Source organism: Melanotaenia boesemani, chromosome 3 (assembly GCF_017639745.1).
Source record: "Melanotaenia boesemani isolate fMelBoe1 chromosome 3, fMelBoe1.pri, whole genome shotgun sequence".
Taxonomy (NCBI): Eukaryota; Metazoa; Chordata; class Actinopteri; order Atheriniformes; family Melanotaeniidae; genus Melanotaenia; species Melanotaenia boesemani.
In genome coordinates, this window is record NC_055684.1 from 37,318,126 (window position 1) to 37,338,850 (window position 20,725).

General features: G+C 37.4%; 1 protein-coding gene and 1 non-coding gene across 3 annotated transcripts; both read right to left on the reverse strand.

The window, feature by feature from the left end:
• Positions 1-1,098: 1,098 nt before the first annotated feature.
• eogt (EGF domain-specific O-linked N-acetylglucosamine (GlcNAc) transferase) lies at positions 1,099-20,462 on the reverse strand. 2 transcript variants are annotated; one of them, XM_041981335.1, is made up of 16 exons: positions 20,380-20,462; positions 18,392-18,638; positions 17,815-17,915; positions 17,476-17,584; positions 17,173-17,267; positions 16,967-17,071; positions 14,593-14,699; positions 12,680-12,783; positions 12,254-12,346; positions 11,764-11,835; positions 8,331-8,417; positions 3,147-3,215; positions 2,752-2,813; positions 2,475-2,594; positions 2,002-2,104; positions 1,099-1,803 (listed from the first exon to the last, which is right to left on the reverse strand). In XM_041981335.1, exons 2-16 carry the CDS (start codon positions 18,587-18,589, stop codon positions 1,657-1,659), a joined length of 1,572 nt encoding a protein of 523 aa, XP_041837269.1. In that variant the 5' UTR covers positions 18,590-18,638; positions 20,380-20,462; the 3' UTR covers positions 1,099-1,656. The 2 variants fall into 2 exon arrangements, with proteins under 2 accessions (XP_041837269.1, XP_041837270.1); XM_041981336.1 differs by lacking the exon at positions 20,380-20,462 and adding an exon at positions 20,101-20,372.
• On the reverse strand, positions 15,937-16,009 carry trnar-acg. Its single transcript has one exon. It is a non-coding gene; the product is annotated as a tRNA-Arg (tRNA).
• Positions 20,463-20,725: the final 263 nt, after the last annotated feature.

Here is a 20,725-nt window from a genome sequence, read left to right on the forward strand (position 1 = left end):
AAGCTTCAGCTATTTTTAAAACTTCTTTATTAAAAAAAACATACACACACACACAAAAACACTGCACTTGAATATAAAATTATCCACAATGCAGGAAAACTATAACCCAAAAGGTCATAACCAGATCACCACTGTTGATTGATAAATAAAACATCAAGTTCACAGAGAAGCAAATACAAAATGGATCTTTGAGTGTTAAAAATATTCATGTGCATCAAATCTGGATGTTGTGCTCGTTCCCTTTCAGCCACATTTGTAGTGAAATATAAAACAGCATACAAAAGGTGTCAGGGATGAAAAACACCAAAAAAACAAGCACATCAAACCAACATAAAACATGTTTAGAGTTAGAAAATAAAAAAGAAGCATGTAAACAAACGTGTAACGGTTTAATATTTCTGAGCGTTATCAAATGTGTTTCATGTGACATACTGAAGGTTCCCAGTACTTACTGTTCATGCTGTTAAATTATTTTAACAAAAATCATTGATAAAGGAAACCTTTATCTTTTAGAATTAAAAAAAAGTTTGAGAGGAGCTTAACTTCACCTCCTAAAATCTGCATCAAACTATTTCTGGCCTGGGTTTATTTTTTTATATAAAATTATTGTTTCATTTCTTCACCCTTATTTCTGTATATATTTCTATATTATTTATTTATAATAATATTTATTTATTGTTATTAATAAATGTAATATTAAACTGTACTTTATTTTGGTGCAGTTTTTCTTTTACTTTGTAATGATTTTTTTGTTGCTTATTTATTTTTGTTAATAAATTCAGGCAATGAGGGGCCAGTGATAAAAATAACTGTTGTGTTGACACCAGAGACAATGGTATATTGTTAATGTTTTGTTTCAGTTAATGCTGTTTTGGTGGCAGATTTAAGCCTTTTGGATTATTTGTTTTTAATTAATCATTTTGCTTTCACTTCCTGTAAAGAGTTAACTGTTCTTTCTGTGTTTTCTTTGTAGTTATAGAAACAGACCATTTAACTGTTATAATTATTAGTGTAATTAATTATTTTAAAAAACAACAAAGCCTAACAGTCAAACATTAAACTGAGCATTTCTATATTTTTTTTCATACATTTTTAGAATGTCATCATTTGAAATTCTTTCAGCCAGTTTAATTGTAAAGTGGAAATATTACACTGTAACAAAAAAAGAGAAAAACTGTGAGAGCAATGCTTAGCGGGATGAAACAGCACATGATGTGTGGATGGTTTATGCTGGATGTGCTCAGAAACTCCAGAGAGATTGTCAACAGCTCTCAGGAGGCCCCCATCAACGTGACACTGATGAAGTCAGACAACGTGTCGCATGTGAAGGAACGCAGAAACAGATGCTCATTTACTAACTTTCACCACGTGGAATGAAGTAGCCGCCGTGGAGGTAATGAAGAAACACAGGGCGCATCTTGCTGCTTGAGCTTCACACACCCTTTAACTGATCTGACACTAATAGAGCCTGTGAAGGCTGCTCAGACTTGAGCTGTCACCATCCTGCTTTCACTCATCCAGTGGCAGACGGGAAGTGGCAAACAACCCACTGCATGACGGAGATTCACTGCTGAGTGAGGTAACTTTTAAGAATATCATGAAGAGGTTTTTTTTTCCAGCAGCCAGATGTCTGTGTTCCCTCCAGCACTCACAGATCTAGAGCTCATCATGACGGACACCATGCTGCCATCTGGGATGGCTTGTGACATAATCAGCTGCCTCCAGTACAACACGCATGAACTCCCTCACATCGAAGGAGTAGTTGGTAAACTTTGGATGGTCTCCAAGGGTGGGATGATGGCCCTGAGAAAAAAAGATCAAATATAAAAGTTCTCAATATTTGTCTTTTCCAGCTGTGCCAGGTACGGGTAGATGACACATAATAAATATAAAACATTAAGCCAACGTTTTTCCACATGAACTGTGTGCGTGTTGGATCAGGCAGATGAATTCATCCCACTCAGGTACTGGGGCGCTAGGTTTGTACAGGAGTTTCCCTACCTTGTCTTGTGGGAGAACTTTGTCCATTTTCTGCCAAGTCACATAATGAATGCCCCGCAGACGAGCTAAATCTCGATAGCAGCTCTCATCCTGACAGTTATATCTGAAAGGGACAGATGCAAACACTTATCTCCTTCTCTTTGGTCAGCCTCTCTTTTACTCATCTTCCTTTTGTTGTTTTTCTTCTTGCTATGAATGGTCGCTGTGCTTCACTCTCTGTATCACTCATGTAAATCCACACAACAATCCACCACACGGGCTGCTGAGCACAAACAAACGCACACACACCCCATTCAGCTTCCCTGCCAAGGACTGCCAGGTGTGATGAACGCCTGATTAATAAGGCAGTATTTCACAGTCATACACCCAGTGGCTGAGAGACATTTTGGAAAGAGCACGCTGCCAAACCGATTGCTCGCCACGCTCCACGGCTTCTCTTGACATGCTTGGGCAAGAAAAAAAAAGTCACTCACAACTCAAAGATAACAGCCCAGTCAGGGAGGAAGAGGAGGTGTGTGAGACCAGCCCCGTGCATCCCTATAAAGATGTCAGAGTTGTGGGTGATTCTCAGTTGCTCCAAGAAGGGAACTTCCCTGGAAGACAGGCATGGAATTGCACATCTGTCTCCTTCATTGAGTAAACAGAGTCACACTATTAGACAATATTAAATAAAATCTATAATCTATTTTTAAACAGCAGTGTTCCAGTTAATAGCCCCTGCACGTAGATGGTAACCACTCTATAACTCACTTGTATTTGTAGTCCACCACATTGACCTCCAGCTGAGGCACAGTCTTGAGGGCGTTTACCAGCTGTAATGACAACAGAGGGACATGCTCTGTGATCAATGAGAGAGCAAACAAATATGGATGGTGACAGAATAAATCACAAGTCTTTTCTGCTTGTACTGCTTATAGCTAATAAGCTTTTAAAAAGGCACTTAACAGAGGTGGGCAGTAAATCAATGGAGGGGAAAGGTGGAGGGGAGGAGGAGGGATGTATAAGTAAGAAAAGAAAAACAGGTAAAAGGAAGGGAGAGAGAAGGCCCAAGAAGAGGGAAAAGGGAGGACAGAAAGAGGATGTAGAGTGAGAACAAGCGGAAGAAAGCCAAGTGGCAGAAAGGAGGAGGGAGGTGCTGCACTCACCTCCTCTTGGTTTAGTATCCTTCTGTATTCTGTGCTGCGTGACAGCAGGGTGACACGAACACGCCCCTCCTGAAAACAGCAATGTAACCACAAAATTAATCAGACAAGCGCAGGACAGATAGGCCGCCAAGAAAACACAAGGCCTTTTCCAAATAACACAAATTTATAATCAAATGTCCTCATGTGAAGCAAAGAAATAAATAGTCTGAAATGTTTATTTTTTATTTTCATTAGTGAGAAAAGGTGTGTTTTATTAGTTTGTGCACTCAGCAGACAGGTGTGTTCATTTCTGTAGTCTCTACTGCCACCTTGTGTTCATAAAGAGCGTTTTGACTTTTTAAGAGGTAGAAACATTTATAATGAATAGAATTAGACAAAAATTATATATTTTTTTGTCTTTAAATCAAAGAGAACTCAGTTTGAATGTGTTTAGTTATCCTAAGGCAAGAAGATCTTCTAGAAGTTTCCGTATAAATATTTAGTTCAAACTTTACATCCTTGATTTGAGAGATAAGATTAAAAGTATCTAAAAAGACCCAATCCTAAGAAAATGAAAAGAACAGCAAACTATGAGGTAAGAGTGATGAGTTTCTACTGATCCTGTTAACCTGGTGACGAAAGGAAGAGCTGTAAAGAGGGTCGGGGCCAGGGAGACCTCTCATCCAGTAGCTGTTCTGATGTCACTGAAAAGCAGCATCATAGCATATTCCTCATGAAGGGTATGAATACTCAATGAGCTGCTCCATGGGAAGGAAGAAGTTACCACAATGTGTTGGTCATGAAGATAGTCACTTTAAATCAGACACCAAAAAACACATTTCATGAGTTCTGAAATCATCGGTGAAGCGGATAAAAAGGAGGTTAGTCCAGCGTCCCGATAGTATAACCGCACACACACACACACAGTGTTGACTGTGCATAAATTCTTTTGACACCAGTAATTGATGCAACGTGTCCCAAAGTTCATCACAGCAACAAAATACCCCACAGAGAAATCAGAAAGTAGAAACCAAAGCTCTGTCGACACCAGTCCTAGAAATCTCTAATTGTTCTTCACTTTTTTCCTTTCTCTGAAACGCCTTAAAGACTCAGCCACTCAAAGCTTTTAAAACCAAGTAAACAGCTTTCCGTGTTTTTGCTTCATGCATATTAAAGCCTTCTGTTGATGCTTGAGTCTGTAAGATGAATCTATGACTGATTAATCTAACATTCACAATCTTTTTTACATTGTACAACAGTGAACAAACATTTCCAAGATTATCAATTAAGTTAAAAAATAAAAACAAACAAACAAACAAACTTATCCAGGACCAGATTGTAGGAGGCTGGAAAGTGTGGAACATAACATGTAATGGTACTGGTGCATCAGTGATTGCATGTTCCCATATTTAGGAAAATCTGGAGAATCTAGAGTTCAGTATATCAATTTGTAATCAACAGGATTCCTCGTGGTTAGATGAGGTGCCGCCCTCTAAAATCAGAAAACTTCAACTGAATGCCGGCAATCAGAAATATCTAAAGAAAGCTTGCTAATGATGAACTCACATCCAACAACGTCAAAGTGTCCTCAAGCTCCAAAGTCATAACTGAAGCCTGATCATTTTAAATGGTCTGATCTAGCTGTTCCTGCATGTCAGTTTTCATCAAAGTTTGAAGCCAAAAAACAGTAAAAGGGAATTAACTATGCTGCTCCCACCTCTATAACTTGAATGTGAAAGCCAATAGCAAATTATTAAATTATTATATGGAGGGGAGGGAGGTTAGGCTTAGGGTTCTGAGCAACCGTAAAATCATCTCTTAGTCTTTTTCCCTAAAATGTGCAAATTTGTTCAGTGATGGGGACTCAAACTTAGGCATTTTGGCATTTTTCTGTGTGGTATGCATGGTTTATGCATTTTAATAACATGTAAATTGTGCATTAATAACCTCACAGGGAGGCAGTGCTAACACAAAACAATCTGCATGTTTACCTTCATTTATGAAACTATGGTCTGGAAAAAAAACTGTCACATTCTTGGAATAACATTTGTGGAGTGTTTGATCTTGTAAGGTGTTACTCATTTATTATTAAAAAAAGAAGAAGAAAAAAAATCCACCCTTAACTGGACTGCAGATGACAGCATAATTAGCATAAAGAAAGCTTTCTGGTGAGGATCATATGGCTTGCATGAAAGCTTGTTGGCATGTAGAATTAAAACCGTTATGGTCACATTAACATAACAATCACCATTTGTTATAAGACAACAGTTCTTTTTTTCCCAAGATGCACAAAAACAGTCAACATAGTTCATTCCTGAAAATAAGAAAACAGACGTTCCCTAACCAAACTAAGGCCACAGTGGTAATGCGGTAGTAGTAGTAGTGAGGACACCAAATCCTAACCACCAGAGCATGTAAGCCAGCCACGGCACAAACAAGACTCGAAGAAATGGTTCTTACTAAACCACAGAAGTAGTTTAACACAGCAAAAAGAAAAGTGGATACACTCGCTGCACAACAATTTTCTAGACCTGTGATTTTTCTTCACTACGTAGCCAGAGCTTCTGTCCTCGCAGACACTTGAATCATGAGTTATATTTCAATCATGATGAAAAACTCACAGCCTTGATTTGTTTGTCAGTCCCTTTAACTCCAGCTATTTCTCCTTTCACTCCCACTGTCGCAATTATCAACAAATACGCATAGAAAAAGACAAGGAAAAAAGAAAATTAACATAAATATGATTTTCAAACAGAATTATTTTAATCATGTGTAAAATAAACTTTATTATAAATAAATGTAATCATTTCTAGTTGGGCCATGCATAACCTTGCTTAAGATGCTTTTTGCCTGTTTCAGATAAAATTTGATGTGCATTTCAGGCAGCAGAAACAACTAATCACATCTGACCTGGGAAAGGGTAAAAGGACGTGACTTGCCAGCTTTTTTCTGCCTGCGCAAGCAAACACACACACTGACTGACCAGCACTTCCTTGACATGATATAATATCCCAGAGATCCTTACAGATGAAAGTTATTCCTGAAGGACAGCTCTCCAGTTTACTCTTGTATATGTCAAGCACAGTACTTGTTGTATTTGTTGGGATAGATATCAAAAGGGTAGCTGACAACAAATTTCTGGGAGTCATAATTGATGAAAATCTCACATAAAACATCTATAGTCCAAAGTTTCAAGAACAGCTGCAGAAAGCTGCTGAGCAGTAGGGCTGTGCATCTTCACTGGTCTCACGATTCGATTTGATTACGATTACCTTGTCAACAATTCGATTCAATACCATGATGCATCATGATGCATCACTATGTACTGCATCCTCATTTTTTTTAACACTGCACATTGCTACTGTCTTTATCAATAAAAACAAGCAGTCAGATAATTATGAACTTCCTGTTTATTTATAATGATTTCAGAAATCAATCTTAACGTCCTGATATTGATTTTCCATGTTTATGATGTTTATCAGTATCAGTACTTTTAGATTGATTGACGTTCTGTTTAATCAGTGCTCTAGTGGTGAGATTTCTTGAAGTAAAGCGGTGTTTTGTCCCTTCAGTCTTTCCGTAGTCTGATCAGACAGATATAACAGTTAACAGTTGCCTCTAACTATTCTAGTCAATTTGCAATTGAACCGAGAAAATATTGAGGTAAACATTTGTTGATGAACAAAGTTGTTTTAATCCCTTTAGTTTGTTCCCACATGCTAACCGCTAGCTTGCAATGGTATTTTCCATAAACGCTAGCCTTAAGCTAACTTATCGGATTGTGTACTGTTACATGATTTCACTGAGACAATAAATGTATTTCCAGTGAGATACTGGTGTAATTTCTGTATGTTTGCCTAGTTTTACAGTTTAAGTAAAAAAGGATTCAGTCTTGGATCATTCTTGGGAGACTGATGAGCTCTTGCAGTCGGCTAGATCACATCACACGCAAGCAGCAGCAGAATATATAATTCACTTATAAGCAATTGTTTTGTTGCTGCATCGATGCAAAACTGTCCACATCCACATCGTGATGCATCACAGAAACAATTAAATTTAACACCCCTACAACATTTACTGGACTTCAATTCAGCCTCTATATATTCTACAGAAAAAAGCAATCAGATATTAACATAGCTGGCTATAGGGACCATACAAATTTATTCTATTTACAGTCGGGGATATCATGGATCAAATAGAAAATCAAGCAGCACAATCATGTTTTGTTTTATTTTTCCCTCCCTGATGTAACAGCTAGAGTGTCTGGTTAGAAAAACAACTTCTTCAGAAGGACGACAGCCACTAGCAACATGGCAACACCGGGTACCTAATTCATTTAGTACAAAATGTCTGGTTCCCATTTCTTTTTGTGTCTCTTCGAAAGATTGCTTCAGAATTGCTCTGCTAGTGAATGGACACTACTCAGATTTATGTGACTACTGCATTGTTCCCTGGAAGTTCAGGAGATTTAATACTCACCACCATCGAAGTGAGATTTCCTTCTTTTTCGCTGCACACAATCACTTTGCAGAAATGAGTAAACAACCAATATGATCTATGCAGATGAAATGTCCCTTGTTCACAATTAAAACCATTATTCACATTAGTTATGTGCAGACTTAATTATGTAAGGGTGGTGGTATTTACAGTGGTAGGTCAATGAGTCTCAGGAGTGTATGAAAGACGGATACCAAGAGGAGTGCTCAGAGATCCCATTCTCCGCAAAGGACAATGCTGTATTTCACATTTTTAATGAAGGTGATCCTGAGCCACACCAGATTTTCATGGGTTCTTCTTTTGCCCGTTGCTCCCACATAAAACTCAGCTTCGTAATGTTTAACAAATCTTGGTAACAACAATTTTATATTAACCTTTCAAATTATAATAAAGTGTTTTTTTTTCATATAATCTCATTTCAAAGAGACAACAATGTTCACGTTCCTCAATCGTGCCTCTTGCAAAGTCTTGCAAAGTACTTTTTAGCAAAGAAAAGATAGAAAGACAGTAAAGTCAAAAGGAAATCAGCATCAAATAATCAAAGGATGACTTCCTGAGGGAATCATCACCTCTCTGAGACTATCTGGAGAAAACCAGAGTAAGGTAAGCCAGAACACAGTTCAAGTTTCGTGTTATTATATTGGAATGTAAAGGCGTTATAAAGATGATAAGGCAGCTCATGTGCTTCCTTAAAGATATGCTTCCTACCTTTGGCATGTCTTGTGGGATGTTCAGCCGGTGCAGGACGTGCTGAGAAAATGCCCTGAACATCCCTTCACTGTAGCAGTCTGAAATCTGCAATCAGCACAAAACATGAAGAGTCTGATTCATTCGAACGTGCAACTAATTTTTCATCTACACAATGTCAATTACAGTATGAAAATGTGTATACAGTCATGCAAAAGGACATTCTTTAGTCTAGTTGGTGGTTTGAAATGAACTGAAGTCAAATTGAACCTGACCAGTGGTGTACCACTGCGTTGGATTATGGTGAAAAAAAAATTTAGCTCTGGGAATCTGACAATTGAAAACATATTTCCTATCTATTTCTTTGGAATGAATATTATATGAGCCATCTCAAGTCGTAGAATCTCACATACAGACCTCTGCAGCGCATTTCTAAATGTGGGCACATGAATATAAACATGACATATGCTGCAGGGGTAATCAGCCACAGCTTGAGGCTGACCTAGCAATATTTCACACCTCAAGGCTGGAGACACAGGACAGCACATATTTACATGGTGTAGTCTTTATAGTTATCTCCTTGGAATTATCATTTAAATAACATAAGCACATAAGCACTTGCAGATATACTGAATACATTACAGAAATATTTGACATAAAATACATGTTTTTGACTGAACGGGGTATCATCATCATCCTAGCGGTGAACAAAGACCAATGAATAATAATAACAATGTTAAAAAAAAGATCATCCATTCCTCGGTTTACGAAAATAAAAGAAGTGCTTCATTTAAAGAGAAAAAGAAAACAAAAATACAAAAACCAAATTTGACAAATGCAAATTCAAACTCTGTATTCATTGCATTTATTGCTACTGCAAATTACTCAGGAAAAGGATGACTTGAGGGCTTTTTGACCAATGACAGCTCTCATAATATTCCCCTGTCGCAATGCTTCTGGAGTTATGCCCAGTTATTCTGCACATTAAAACAAGAGATTAAAATAAAGCTATTTGCTCACATTAGAAATGTCACATTAATGGCTTCATGTCCACACTATTTATTCAGACATCTCAGTCTTTACAAAGTCAGTTTTCTCACATTGTAAAACTATAACAATCCCTATTAGCGAACCATGTGTGCAGTGATACAGCTAAACAGAACATTTTCTACATATTAAAGCTTGGTGACCAGTCAGTGTTACGCTCACACTATAAGAACATGGTGGTTTTAACTCAAGAACAATGTTTTGTTCTTTTCAACTGAGGACACCTTCTTCACACTGTCACTATAACGCAAAACTCTTTTAAGTCCTTCGGCAGTTCATTTTCATTTTGCCTTAAAAATTCATATCGAGCTAACAAACACAGATTCTTATGTTTTACAAAGCAGTAGTGGGTGGTCGCAGTTAGAGGGCAGAGGCTCGGATGCTGAATCACTGCTCAATGCTTATTATTATAGCAGAGAAAAGTTTGGGCAGCACTGTGATTTATCTAATATTGTGATCTGTCTCTTTGAACAGCTGATCATATGTCAGATGAACCCACTGCTGTCATGTTTGCTGCTCTGCTGGGCCTCCAGTCCCTCATCAAGCTCATCTGCTCCACCTGTGGCACCCCTGATTATCACACTACCTGCACCTTTGCTCTGCCCTACTTAAACCCTCTCCCGTTCATGGTTCCCTGCCAGATGGTCATTTACCTTCCCTGTGAGATATCCTGTAGTAATCCTTGTCTTGTTCTAGATCTCTGTTGCCGACCTTGCTACCACTCCTGGACGCCCGTTGCCTGATCCCCTGCTGGACTTTCCTGATCTCGGCCTCCCTGGATTTGACCTCTTTCTGGACCGACCTCCACTTTCTGCCTAGCCCCACTTCCTGAACCTGGTTGCTGTGCCTGCCGTCAACCTGCTCCCTTCCTGCCTCTACTCTTCCAGGGCCAAATAAACTGTTCAAACTCATCACCGTGTGTGGGCTGAATTTCCGGGTCTTCCTGAAACGATCATTACAACTGCTGCAGTGCCTGTCTGTCCGTTAGTGACTGCAGACGTTAACACTAGTGCAGTGTTGAAAGTTACACTTAAATCTTACCAGGTCAAACTTAATCAGACTTCCGTCTCGTGGTGGAACTGAAAAGCACCAGTGGGGTAATTTACATGCTGGCAGCTTTGATTGCTACCAGATTCATGGAAAGCTGTGCATTTGCTTAAAAAAAAAAAAAAAAAAAAAAAGCTTCAGACAAATTTCAACAACGCCTCAGCTCTGAGAAAAAAAGCGACTCTGAATTACGAGTTTGTTCTCTTTTTTTGTTTTTGTTTCATGAGGCTGTAGTCTATAAAAGGGGTCTTCAATAGGGGGTGTGTGACACCTAGTGGGTCCACAGAGATACTGCAGGGGGTCCTAAAATTATTTGTGTTTTTTTTTTTTTTTTTCTCACAAATTTAAATATCTTTTTAACTTGAATGCATCATATTTTGGTGAACGGACGGGAAGGGGGACAACAGATGTTATCTTTTAGTCAGAAATGCACACATTCAATGACATACAGGGACTATAAAGCTTTGCACTGGTTGACTCAAAGCACAAGCTTAACCTGTCCCTTCAAGCCTCCTGCACACAAAGAGAAGGACCCTGTCATGCTATTGCCAATCACAAGGCCCCATGTTACATGCTGGCTTCGCCAGGTTCCCTGTGATTGGCCAGCTGTTGCTAACTGTATGAACATTGATATGACTGAAAATTTATTTTTTTATCTTGACAAAAAATTTCCATGAGCACAACAAAGGTATCCTCCACCTTAGAAACCACAAGTGAAATGCAACTGATGAGGGGGCACCTGCTGCTGCCCAGATAGGAGACATGGTGGGCTGAATCTGGGCGACTTTTGGCATTTATGGCTCAGTTACAGCACTGGCCTGTATTGTGTGGGCCACATCTGGCCCAGATGTCAGTTGATGGCCGGATCATGGATAACGGCACGTATTTTGTGGGCCAGAACTGGTCCTAATATGGTAAGCCTACCTTATGCTAATTTGCTTGTGGAATGCATGTGGTGGTCACACCCACATTCAGTCAATACCATAAGTCAAACAATGTTTACTTTGTCCAAACTATTTTAAAAAAGCAACAAATTCACACATTTGAAAAGGTTTTACAATGTGAATTTTTACATGAAATATTAAGACAGTTTCTTTAACACAGCATTGTACAATATTTCATAAAATTTGTCCATGTCATGATCTTACATTTTAAAACCAGTAAATTAAATTATATGATAAATGTTCTAATGTCAGGAGTACAACATTTTTTTCTGACATTTAGTGGTGAAGCATACGTCAGTTTTGCTGTTCTTAACTAAGAGTGATTACTTTTATTCTTTTCCATTCTATTTTTGCATCCTGTAGTTTGTTGTACCAAAACTAAGCAAACACACAAGGATAACTGAGGGGTAACTTACTAGAGGTGTGTTGTAAAAAAGACCATATCTCATTCTTGGAAGAAGAGAGAAAAAGGAATCTTTGAAACATACCTATGAACATATAAAAAGGCAGGAAGTCAGCATAGTACATACAAAGTTACTGAGTAATGATGAAGCGCAAATTTCCAGAAATACTGACATAAAAACTGAGCAACACATATTATTGTGACATTATTGGCTCATCTGTTGATCTGGGACTGATCATTCCGTATTGATAGTACCAATATCAGTACCCATATCAAGACTGAGTACCAAGTTCCAAACTGCCATTAGAATACGAAATCACCACTGTTATTGATAAATGTCAATATACAGGACTGATATCTTTGCTGTTATCAATAATATAAAGAATTTGAGTACCTGTATTTGATGCATCAGTATCAACTGGTAGAAATTTACAAATTCAGGTGTCACAACCAGATGGGAACCACTAACTGTTTAGAAATGCAACCCCAGAGGCTTTACTTACTCTTTTTGAGTCATATATCTTCAGATGGATGATATCATTCTCAGTAAAGGCCTTCCATGTTTCACTGAACAGATCTCCATATCCATAGAAACTCTGGGAAAAGACAGACAAAAAGCCAAATTATTACAATAATAAAAATTACACAAATACAAAAACAAATTACAAATTGAAAAAAAAATTAAATGCTAATTAATGCCTTTGATAGATAAATATATGTGACAAGAGCCACTTAAACATTTATAATAATTTGTTTGAATTTCTTAGAGTGCAAACTAAACTTCAATCAATCAAATGTCATTTTCAGTCATGATCAGAATTTGATCAACTATGTATTACTAACTGTTAGCATGTGCTAGTTACCCTTTACCAAATACTGTCGAATACATTAGAAAATCCATCCAGAAATGAAACCTTACGGGTACCTACCGTGTCCCACATGACAATGTTGATATCTAAGCTGAAGGAGTTGTTAATGTGCTGAGAGATGTAGAGGTTGACAAAGTCACAGAAATGATGGTACATGTTCACCCCTATTGAATAAAACACACTATTAAATGTTGAAATAGTGACAGACAACAGAAACGTGAACATTTGTAAGGCCAAAAAACCGAAAGAATAAAGATGTTAGAGCAACAATCAAACATGATTTTGATAAAGCGACATTTAATTTAATCTTTGATCTCATACTGCAAACAGAAACTCACCGAAGAAACATCTTTATTATCTAACCTCAGTTAAAGTGCAAATGCACTTATGTAACAAGTTCAAGTTTAGTTCAAGTTTAGTTTATTTGTCATTTGCAGAAGGAAACCACAATGGAAAAAACAACTGCAAGGAACTCAAAGTGCATTGTCACATTTAACAGACAAAACAAACAACCACAAACCTAAGAATACAACACATCCTAAAACGCATAATACTGAGAACAAAAACACAGTATAAAACACTGTATAAATAAATAGCAGTAAAAGTAACTAAAACAGTAAAATGCATGTCTGAGGCATTTCAGAGTACATTGTTCAAAGTCATGACAGCTTGTGGAAAAAAACTTTTAAAATATGTGAGATGTAGTGTATTTGATAGCACGATATCGTTTCCCTGAGGGCAAGAGGTCAAACATCTTCGTAGCAGGGTGGTCAGAGGGATCACTGATGATCTTTAAAGCTCTTGTTAAGAGTCTGGATTTGTATATGTTCTCCAGGACTGGTAGGCCACAACCTATCGTCCTTTGAGCAGAGCGAACCAGTGTTTAAAGTTTTCTTTTCTTTCACAGTGAGGTTACTAAACCACACAGTGATGGAGCCGTGATGAAGACTTTCAATACTACGCCGATAAAAGTTTAAAAGAATAGTTTTGTTTTGAGTGAATTCCTTTAATTTCCTTAAAAAGAAGAGACGCAGGTGAGCCTTTTTAGCAATGTTACCAGTGTTTGACTGCCAGCTTAGATCTTCGGAGAGAGTGACACCCAGAAACTTACATCCATCAACTATTTCTACCTCTTCTTCAAAGCACAGGCGTTTGACTTCTCATTAATGTGATTAAAAACTTTGAAAAGTTTTAAATTGCGTCTTAAAACACATTTTTGCTCCTTGGCTTTTAGCACAGCATGAGAACGGTCTAGTCTCTTTTGTCTTTTATTGTATTTTAATTTCTCTTAGAGTGTCTTAGTCTTTTTTAAAGCGTTTGAAGTCTTGTAACTTCTTCTAGTGCATCTTAATCTTTTATTTTCTTTTAGTGACTTTAATCTTTTAATTGCTTTTAGTCTTGTAATTTCTTTTAGTATATTCTACATTTCTAATTGCTTTATTGTAGCCTGTCTTACGCTGTTAATTTAGTGCATATTGCATTATTTTTATGCTTTTAACACACATAAATCTTTTAATTGATTTTAGTGTATTTTAGTCGTATTATTTCTTTTAGTGCATTTCATCATTTTTAGATTTCTTTGGTATATTTCAGTTCTCAATTGTAGCACTCGATTCGATGTCTCTCTTGGGATACCTCAAACATCTCACTTATGCTACTCTGAGAACCGGGATTACGCGAGTAACTGAAGTCATATTAGTGTATTTTGTTTCTTAAGTCTTTTAATTGTCTATTTGGAGTGCAGATTTTCTGTGCATGGAAGGTCTCTGTGTTTCAACAATTATATATACATACACACACACACACACACATACGTATTACATATACATTAGCAACCATGTTTTAAAATGCACTGTTTAAATAAAGTGGAGTGGACTGAATAAAAAAAATGTAACTACTTTTTAGTCGTTTTGTTATTTGTTGGATAGTAAGTCATTAAATTTAATCATATAAATCTTTTTTTTTTAACTTACCAGCATCCAACTTCATGAAAACAGTAGGTTTTTCAATGATGATATCACAGTGTCCGTCCTCTACGGGATGGAAGTTCAGCTCCATGTACGTCTGTAGTTCAGCATACCTACAACATCATTAAATTATTGTAAATGAAGCTGTAAAAATGCCACAAACAAACATCACATGAGCAACTTGATATTTTCGGATCAAATACTTAATTCAGGCTTTCTCATTTCTAGGTTGCAGACAGTTTTTCAGTCTGTTTTCATCACTATCACGTCTCTTCAAACAAGAAAACCCCACAAATTTGTTCTTTACGATGCTTCTTCCTTGGCAACCACTGCTCCTTTCATTTCAAGTCTCTTTTATTTACAACTCAACACCAAACGCTGGATGTACTGTAGTGCAACAGAAATTCTCTCTTCAAATGCATAAATGGCTGTAACAACTGGTACATGATTAAAAAAATGCTCAGAATATGTTTTGGGTTTTTGTGTTAGTTGGACGAAATTAGATATTTAAAAACATAATGTGAAAATTAAGGCATCAAACAGTATTGTTGTATCCAGAGTTATGTTGGTCCTGGATTACACATCATAAAGTTATAAGCAAGTCAGAACAGGACTCACACATTTTTCCACAAAAACAGCCCAATAAGACACGCACCAATTCACGAACATGCTTCAGGATTCCTGTTTTGTTGAGGTATAATTATCAAAAGAATAATCCGGCCTTAATGATCTGAAAGACTATGAAGATGCCTGTAAAGATAAGTTTCTTTGTTATTGTTGAAGGACACACTGTTGTACTCAGACTGGCCAAACACACAGTTTTACCAATTATTTTCCCTTGCTGCATAACATACCTTTCAGAAACAGCCTTACTGTCTCAATAATAAGAAAATGGCAGGCACAAACATTAGCCCTGCAGATAGAGGTATTGCCAGAGTTTATTATGGATCTGTTTCCTTTTGTAACACAAATCTTAAATGGATCTTTTAATTAATCTTAATTAAATAATTTTATGTTTATTAACAAGCACAAAATTCATTTTGAAGGGGAACTTACAAAGGGCAAATTACAATAAAGTTGTTTCTTTAAAAAGCTTCAGACTTTTTTTTTTTTTAACTGAGATTACTTTTGAGATGCTGAAGATTATTTAAAGTCCAGCTGATGTAAGAAAAAATCATTTTTAACTAAAAATAAATAATTGAAACCAATTAGTTTAAATATATAATTAGATTAACTTAATTGTTTGATGACAAAGAAGATGTGATAAATTGCTGGATTAGTGGAGATTATTAGAAAATCTGCTCTGCAGTAGTTAAATGCAGTATTATACACACACAAAAAAAAAAAAGTCGAGCCAGCCAGGAGTCGAACCTAGAATCTTCTGATCCGTAGTCAGACGCGTTATCCATTGCGCCACTGGCCCTCTGCTGAAGCACACGGAGTGGAAGAAAAAAAACCACCATTCAAAGAGGGAGGGGTGAGAAGAGGAGGAGCGGGGGAGGGATTTCGCTCCGCATGGCAGCATAAGACTGTGTCTGCAGCAGGAGCTAGCACAGGTTTGCATCTAGTTAGCATTTAGTTTATCTTACTGAAAGAGAACACACACTATAATTACTCAGCTGTGTGATGTATTACCATATTCAGATGCATAGTCAGCAAACTTGCAGCACTACAGTGAGAGCAGCACAGAGAGGTATGAGAAAAAGATCAGCTCTTAATATCGGCTGGTAATGCTATTTACATTAGCATCCAGAAACTTCTCCAAACAGATAAAACACTACCGTAGTGGTGTGGTGTAGAAACACCACTGTGTGGAAGCAGAACCCAGGTGGTCGGATTGTTTGCTCTCAATACTGTGACCTAGATTCATTCCCCATCAGAGAAATTTTTACTTTTCGCTCATAGTGGTGTTGATATGAGGTAGGAAGGGGAGGGAGGGGGGCTGTGTCAAGCTTGGACCAAGTAAATATCTGGTGACAACTGGAAAAATTTGTGGTCTTTTTTTTATTTTTGTATTAATGGCAGTTGTATCATTTGGGATGAAGTGAACATTGAAATGTCCCAGCCTCAGGAACTTCAACATTATTACCAGACACAAGACTTTTAGTCTGAAGCAGTTAGCTATGAGCACATTTTTTTTTTTTTTTTTAAGACTTTAAAAAGATTTTACATTCCGAGAAATAAAACATGCCAGAAACTAGTCATGGGGTGAATTTGATTCAACAGAAGGAATCAAACATACTTCATTTATATAAAGCATGTCTAAACACTTCTCCATCTTTGACCAGTTGGTGGTGCAAGTGTGCTTGAGGCCCAAAAAACTTACTTATAAGTCTTTGGCTGAAGTTCAGTAACTGAGTGTGTGAAAGTTGTGACTCACCACGACTGCAAAGGGCTCTTGTGTTCTCCTTCAGCAGCAAGCGCTTGCTTGTTCAGTTTGCAATGTCCACCGATCTCACCCCTCTGAATGAAGTCCTCTTTATACCTATAACAAAACATGTATGAATTTAGAGTCACTATTATCAGTGGGATCACAGTGGAAACTGTTCTTTTTTTTATAGTAACATTGCACTAAATTTTATCTACCTCTCATGACTTCTGCGTGGATTCCTCAAATCCAGGTACAGATTTGTTGCCCTGCAGAATCTAGTGTGACTACTACATCTTAATGAGGAGTCCCCCTGGTAAACAGTATAATAAGAGTTATGTCATATTTAAGTGAAATTAATAAACTCTAAACCTTCAAAGTTCAGAGAATCCACTGTACACTACCACAGCTTTTGAACAGCTGAACATTTCAGGCCCATTGTCCATGTCTCTATTACTACCTGTTGTTTCTTCCTGTTGACTCTGAAGGCCCGTGGGAACTAAGGAAACGAGCTGACTTACCGGCTTGCTGGCCTTGCAGAGTGTTTTCAGCTCAGAGAGGCGCTCCTTGACATAGCCAAAGTCAGCCTGCTTCCAGAAAACCTCCTGGGCTGCATCCAGTGAACGGGCCCTGACAGATCAGAGAATTAAGCAGCTCAGCAAAGCTTTAAACCTAATGGATCATCAATAATGCACACCACAGATGAGCCCACTTTTACTTTAGAGCAACGGTAGTGAGAGTAATCTGTACAATTTTAAGACTACTGAGGACCTGATGCTTTAAAAGGGTTGCTAGGAGACTGAAAAGCCATTTATGCCCTATAAAGGTGACTGTATATGAATGTATTTTAGAAATAATACCATCCGGAGTTCGCTTTGGTACAGACAGGATAGCTGAAGCGTTTTCCTGGTTCACAGTTCTTCTCATAACCCCAACAAACAGACAAATCCTGCAGCGCATCCTGTTGAAAAAACAAGTATTACAATATATTAGTGTGTTTAAAGAGCAAGAGAGATAAAAAGTGTTGTTTAAACTCCACATTCCCACTGCTAAAGAATATAAAGTATACATCTCTTTGTGGGAAGTGATTTGGATACTTTTTGTACTTTAATGAAGCACCATTAATGAGATACAGCAGACAAAGAACCAGGATCACAATTTACGTTTACTTAAAAGTAACAGAAGAGCAGAGTTTATTCATAAATACCGAAATGACATTTTTCAAAACTGCTGCTGAGAAAAATCTTTGTTGTGCTGCCTGAAAGTCCGACACTCACAGAAAATACTATTATTAAACAAGTTTTTTTTTTTTTTTTTTACTCATAAACTACATCTTGAGCTACTGGACGGTCCTTAAAGGAACCAACATGCAACGACTGAATACACTGACAAAATATTTGAAGAATGATAATTACAGCGACAGACTGCATATCTTACTTTAAATGGGCAGAGTGCGTCCTGGCGACATTGCTTGGCGACCCTCTTGTTGTTGTAGAGGAAGTAGGGTACGTGCTCTGGCGGCAGGGAGATCCTGCTGTAGTTCAGCAGTGGTGCAGCTGGTTTGTGGTTCTCAGCCTTCTCAGTGGTAACCACAATGAGGGAAAAAACTATGCCCAGTGCTACCAAGAGCAGCATAGTCGGAGTTACACAGACATGTGCGGTAGTTGCCTCTCTTCACAGCACCCTGTGAGAAGAGAAGAAACACAAACTCAGACTTGCACTCTGTTATCTTGGTTGCAAGCCCACAATACAAGCGCATGTGGGCACAAGTAAGCATGTGGGAACACAGCTCAAGGCGGATCTGAGCTTCTCATAAGGATAGGTCCTGTTGCAGGAAATAACACTGACCTTTTTCCGACTCTTGTCTGAGCAATCAAAACTGAGACTGGAAGGGCAAATATGCACTGCCAGCTCACAGTATGACCTATTCAGGTAGTCTAACATATTTCCATGATCCAAGCTATTTTGTTAACAGTTTCAGTAATGCATGATTCCACAGCCTAGAGCCAATGATTTCCTTAACTTCCAATATCAATGACTGATGATTGAATATTACAGTCCGACCTTTGTTAAAGCCGTAACCTCATTGTGTTGTATAACAATGGCCTCAAACCTTTTCATATCTAAAGGAAGGGTGGCAAAGCTTCAAGAATAACTACCCATTAATTATATGTTTTTAAACTGTTAGTACTGGAAGGTAAATGGGTACATTTACTCCTATAATTCACTTAATTACAATATTTTACTAAGTTTTTCCACTTTTATGCTCCTTTATTAACTACTCAATCTGTTTAATTTTAGTCCATTTTAGATTATCTAAGTACCTAAGTTTGGACACGTTTTTGCAATGAATTTAATGGTGAAAAGTGTCCAAACCTTTTGTCAGGTAGTGTATATCTTTTAAAACTCTAAAAACTGTAAATTTTCTTCTCTCCTACCAACACCTCAGATTTCTACAATATTACCAATCTACTATGGTATATATAATAATATGACACTCAGTGGATATAAATCACTATTTTTATTACTTTTCAACGCATTTTGCTGCTAATTTCAGTTGGTTTTTCTTCTAAAGTGGCAAGTATTTAATTTAATACTTAAATTTTAATCATATCAGTTTGCATTGCCCAAAGAAAAAGACTCATTCTTAGTCCTCATGCCTTTAATTATAGCAATAATAAAAAAAAATAAAAAAAATAAATCAAGGCATAATCTCTGGATATACTTGAAAACTACAGCTAAATGTAAAACACGACAATGGCCATTTTAACTATGTTTGAAATATATGGTGAAATATGTGAATAAATATACATTTGAAATATATTAGCTGTAGCTAATTAGTCTTGTGGTTTAATTTGGATTTAATGCTGTGTAAAGAAACTGTTTTTGCACAACCCATCGTCATCCCTATAATTTTGTCTTACTGAGTCTTCCAGAGGGGGAAAAAGAAAAAGTAAAAAGGAAAACTTCATTTTCGACAGCTAATTGTCTAATATGTTCCTGTCAAACTTTAAGCTAGCTTCGTGTAAATTAAATTAACTAAGCATTACTTTGACTTCGCAAACTATCGGGAACATTTGTGTATTTAAGCATTCAGGAGAAACCCTAATATCGAGCAGTTGCAGTGATTATAAAGCATTACTTACTCTTTTCTTCACCGGAGGGACAGTAAATGAAAAATACTTTTATATGCTAACCAATGTCTGGAATACATGATGCGGTGGCTAACATTCAGCGCTAGTTCTTGACAAAACCACAATACCCCTTGAGATTAATTAAAGCTGTGCCGTTGGACAGAGAAAAGAACAAGCTTGCAAAAAATAACAAGTTCCTAGTTAAAATGTCCCAAAATATCCAACGACACACAAATAGTATCAGCGGTTGTCTTAAAATCGTGTGTTGGAAGTTTGAAAGAGACAGTTTACCAAATGGCAAAGCTTGCTCAGACCAGGCTGAAGCGATGCTGTTGCCGGTGGTCGCCATAACACCGGAAATCATCCTTAACGGCATGTACTATTAATCTGCCGCCACAAGGTGGCGCCACACTCTAACTTTACAATGACGGTCATAAGTACTGCAGTTTATTTCCAGACCGTCCACATAATCTACTTACCAGTTATCAGTAAGAAGACGCTTATCAGAGCCTTTTCAGCTCTTCGGCATTTTATAGAGGTCATTGTGATCAGATAAGCCATCTCCACCATTTAAAATAAATAGTACTAGCTCTATATTAAAACCATATTTTAATTATTAAAACAAAAAAAATTAGAC

Excerpts from the sequence above, each read along its gene's own strand:
- eogt (XM_041981335.1), bottom strand. The coding sequence starts at position 18,589 with ATGCTGCTCTTGGTAGCACTGGGCATAGTTTTTTCCCTCATTGTGGTT. Across the intron at positions 17,268-17,475 it reads TCTGCAAGGCCAGCAAGCCG|GGGGACTCCTCATTAAGATG; the intron begins GTAAGTCAGCTC and ends ACTGTTTACCAG. Across the intron at positions 12,347-12,679 it reads ACATTGTCATGTGGGACACG|AGTTTCTATGGATATGGAGA; the intron begins GTAGGTACCCGT and ends GTCTTTTCCCAG.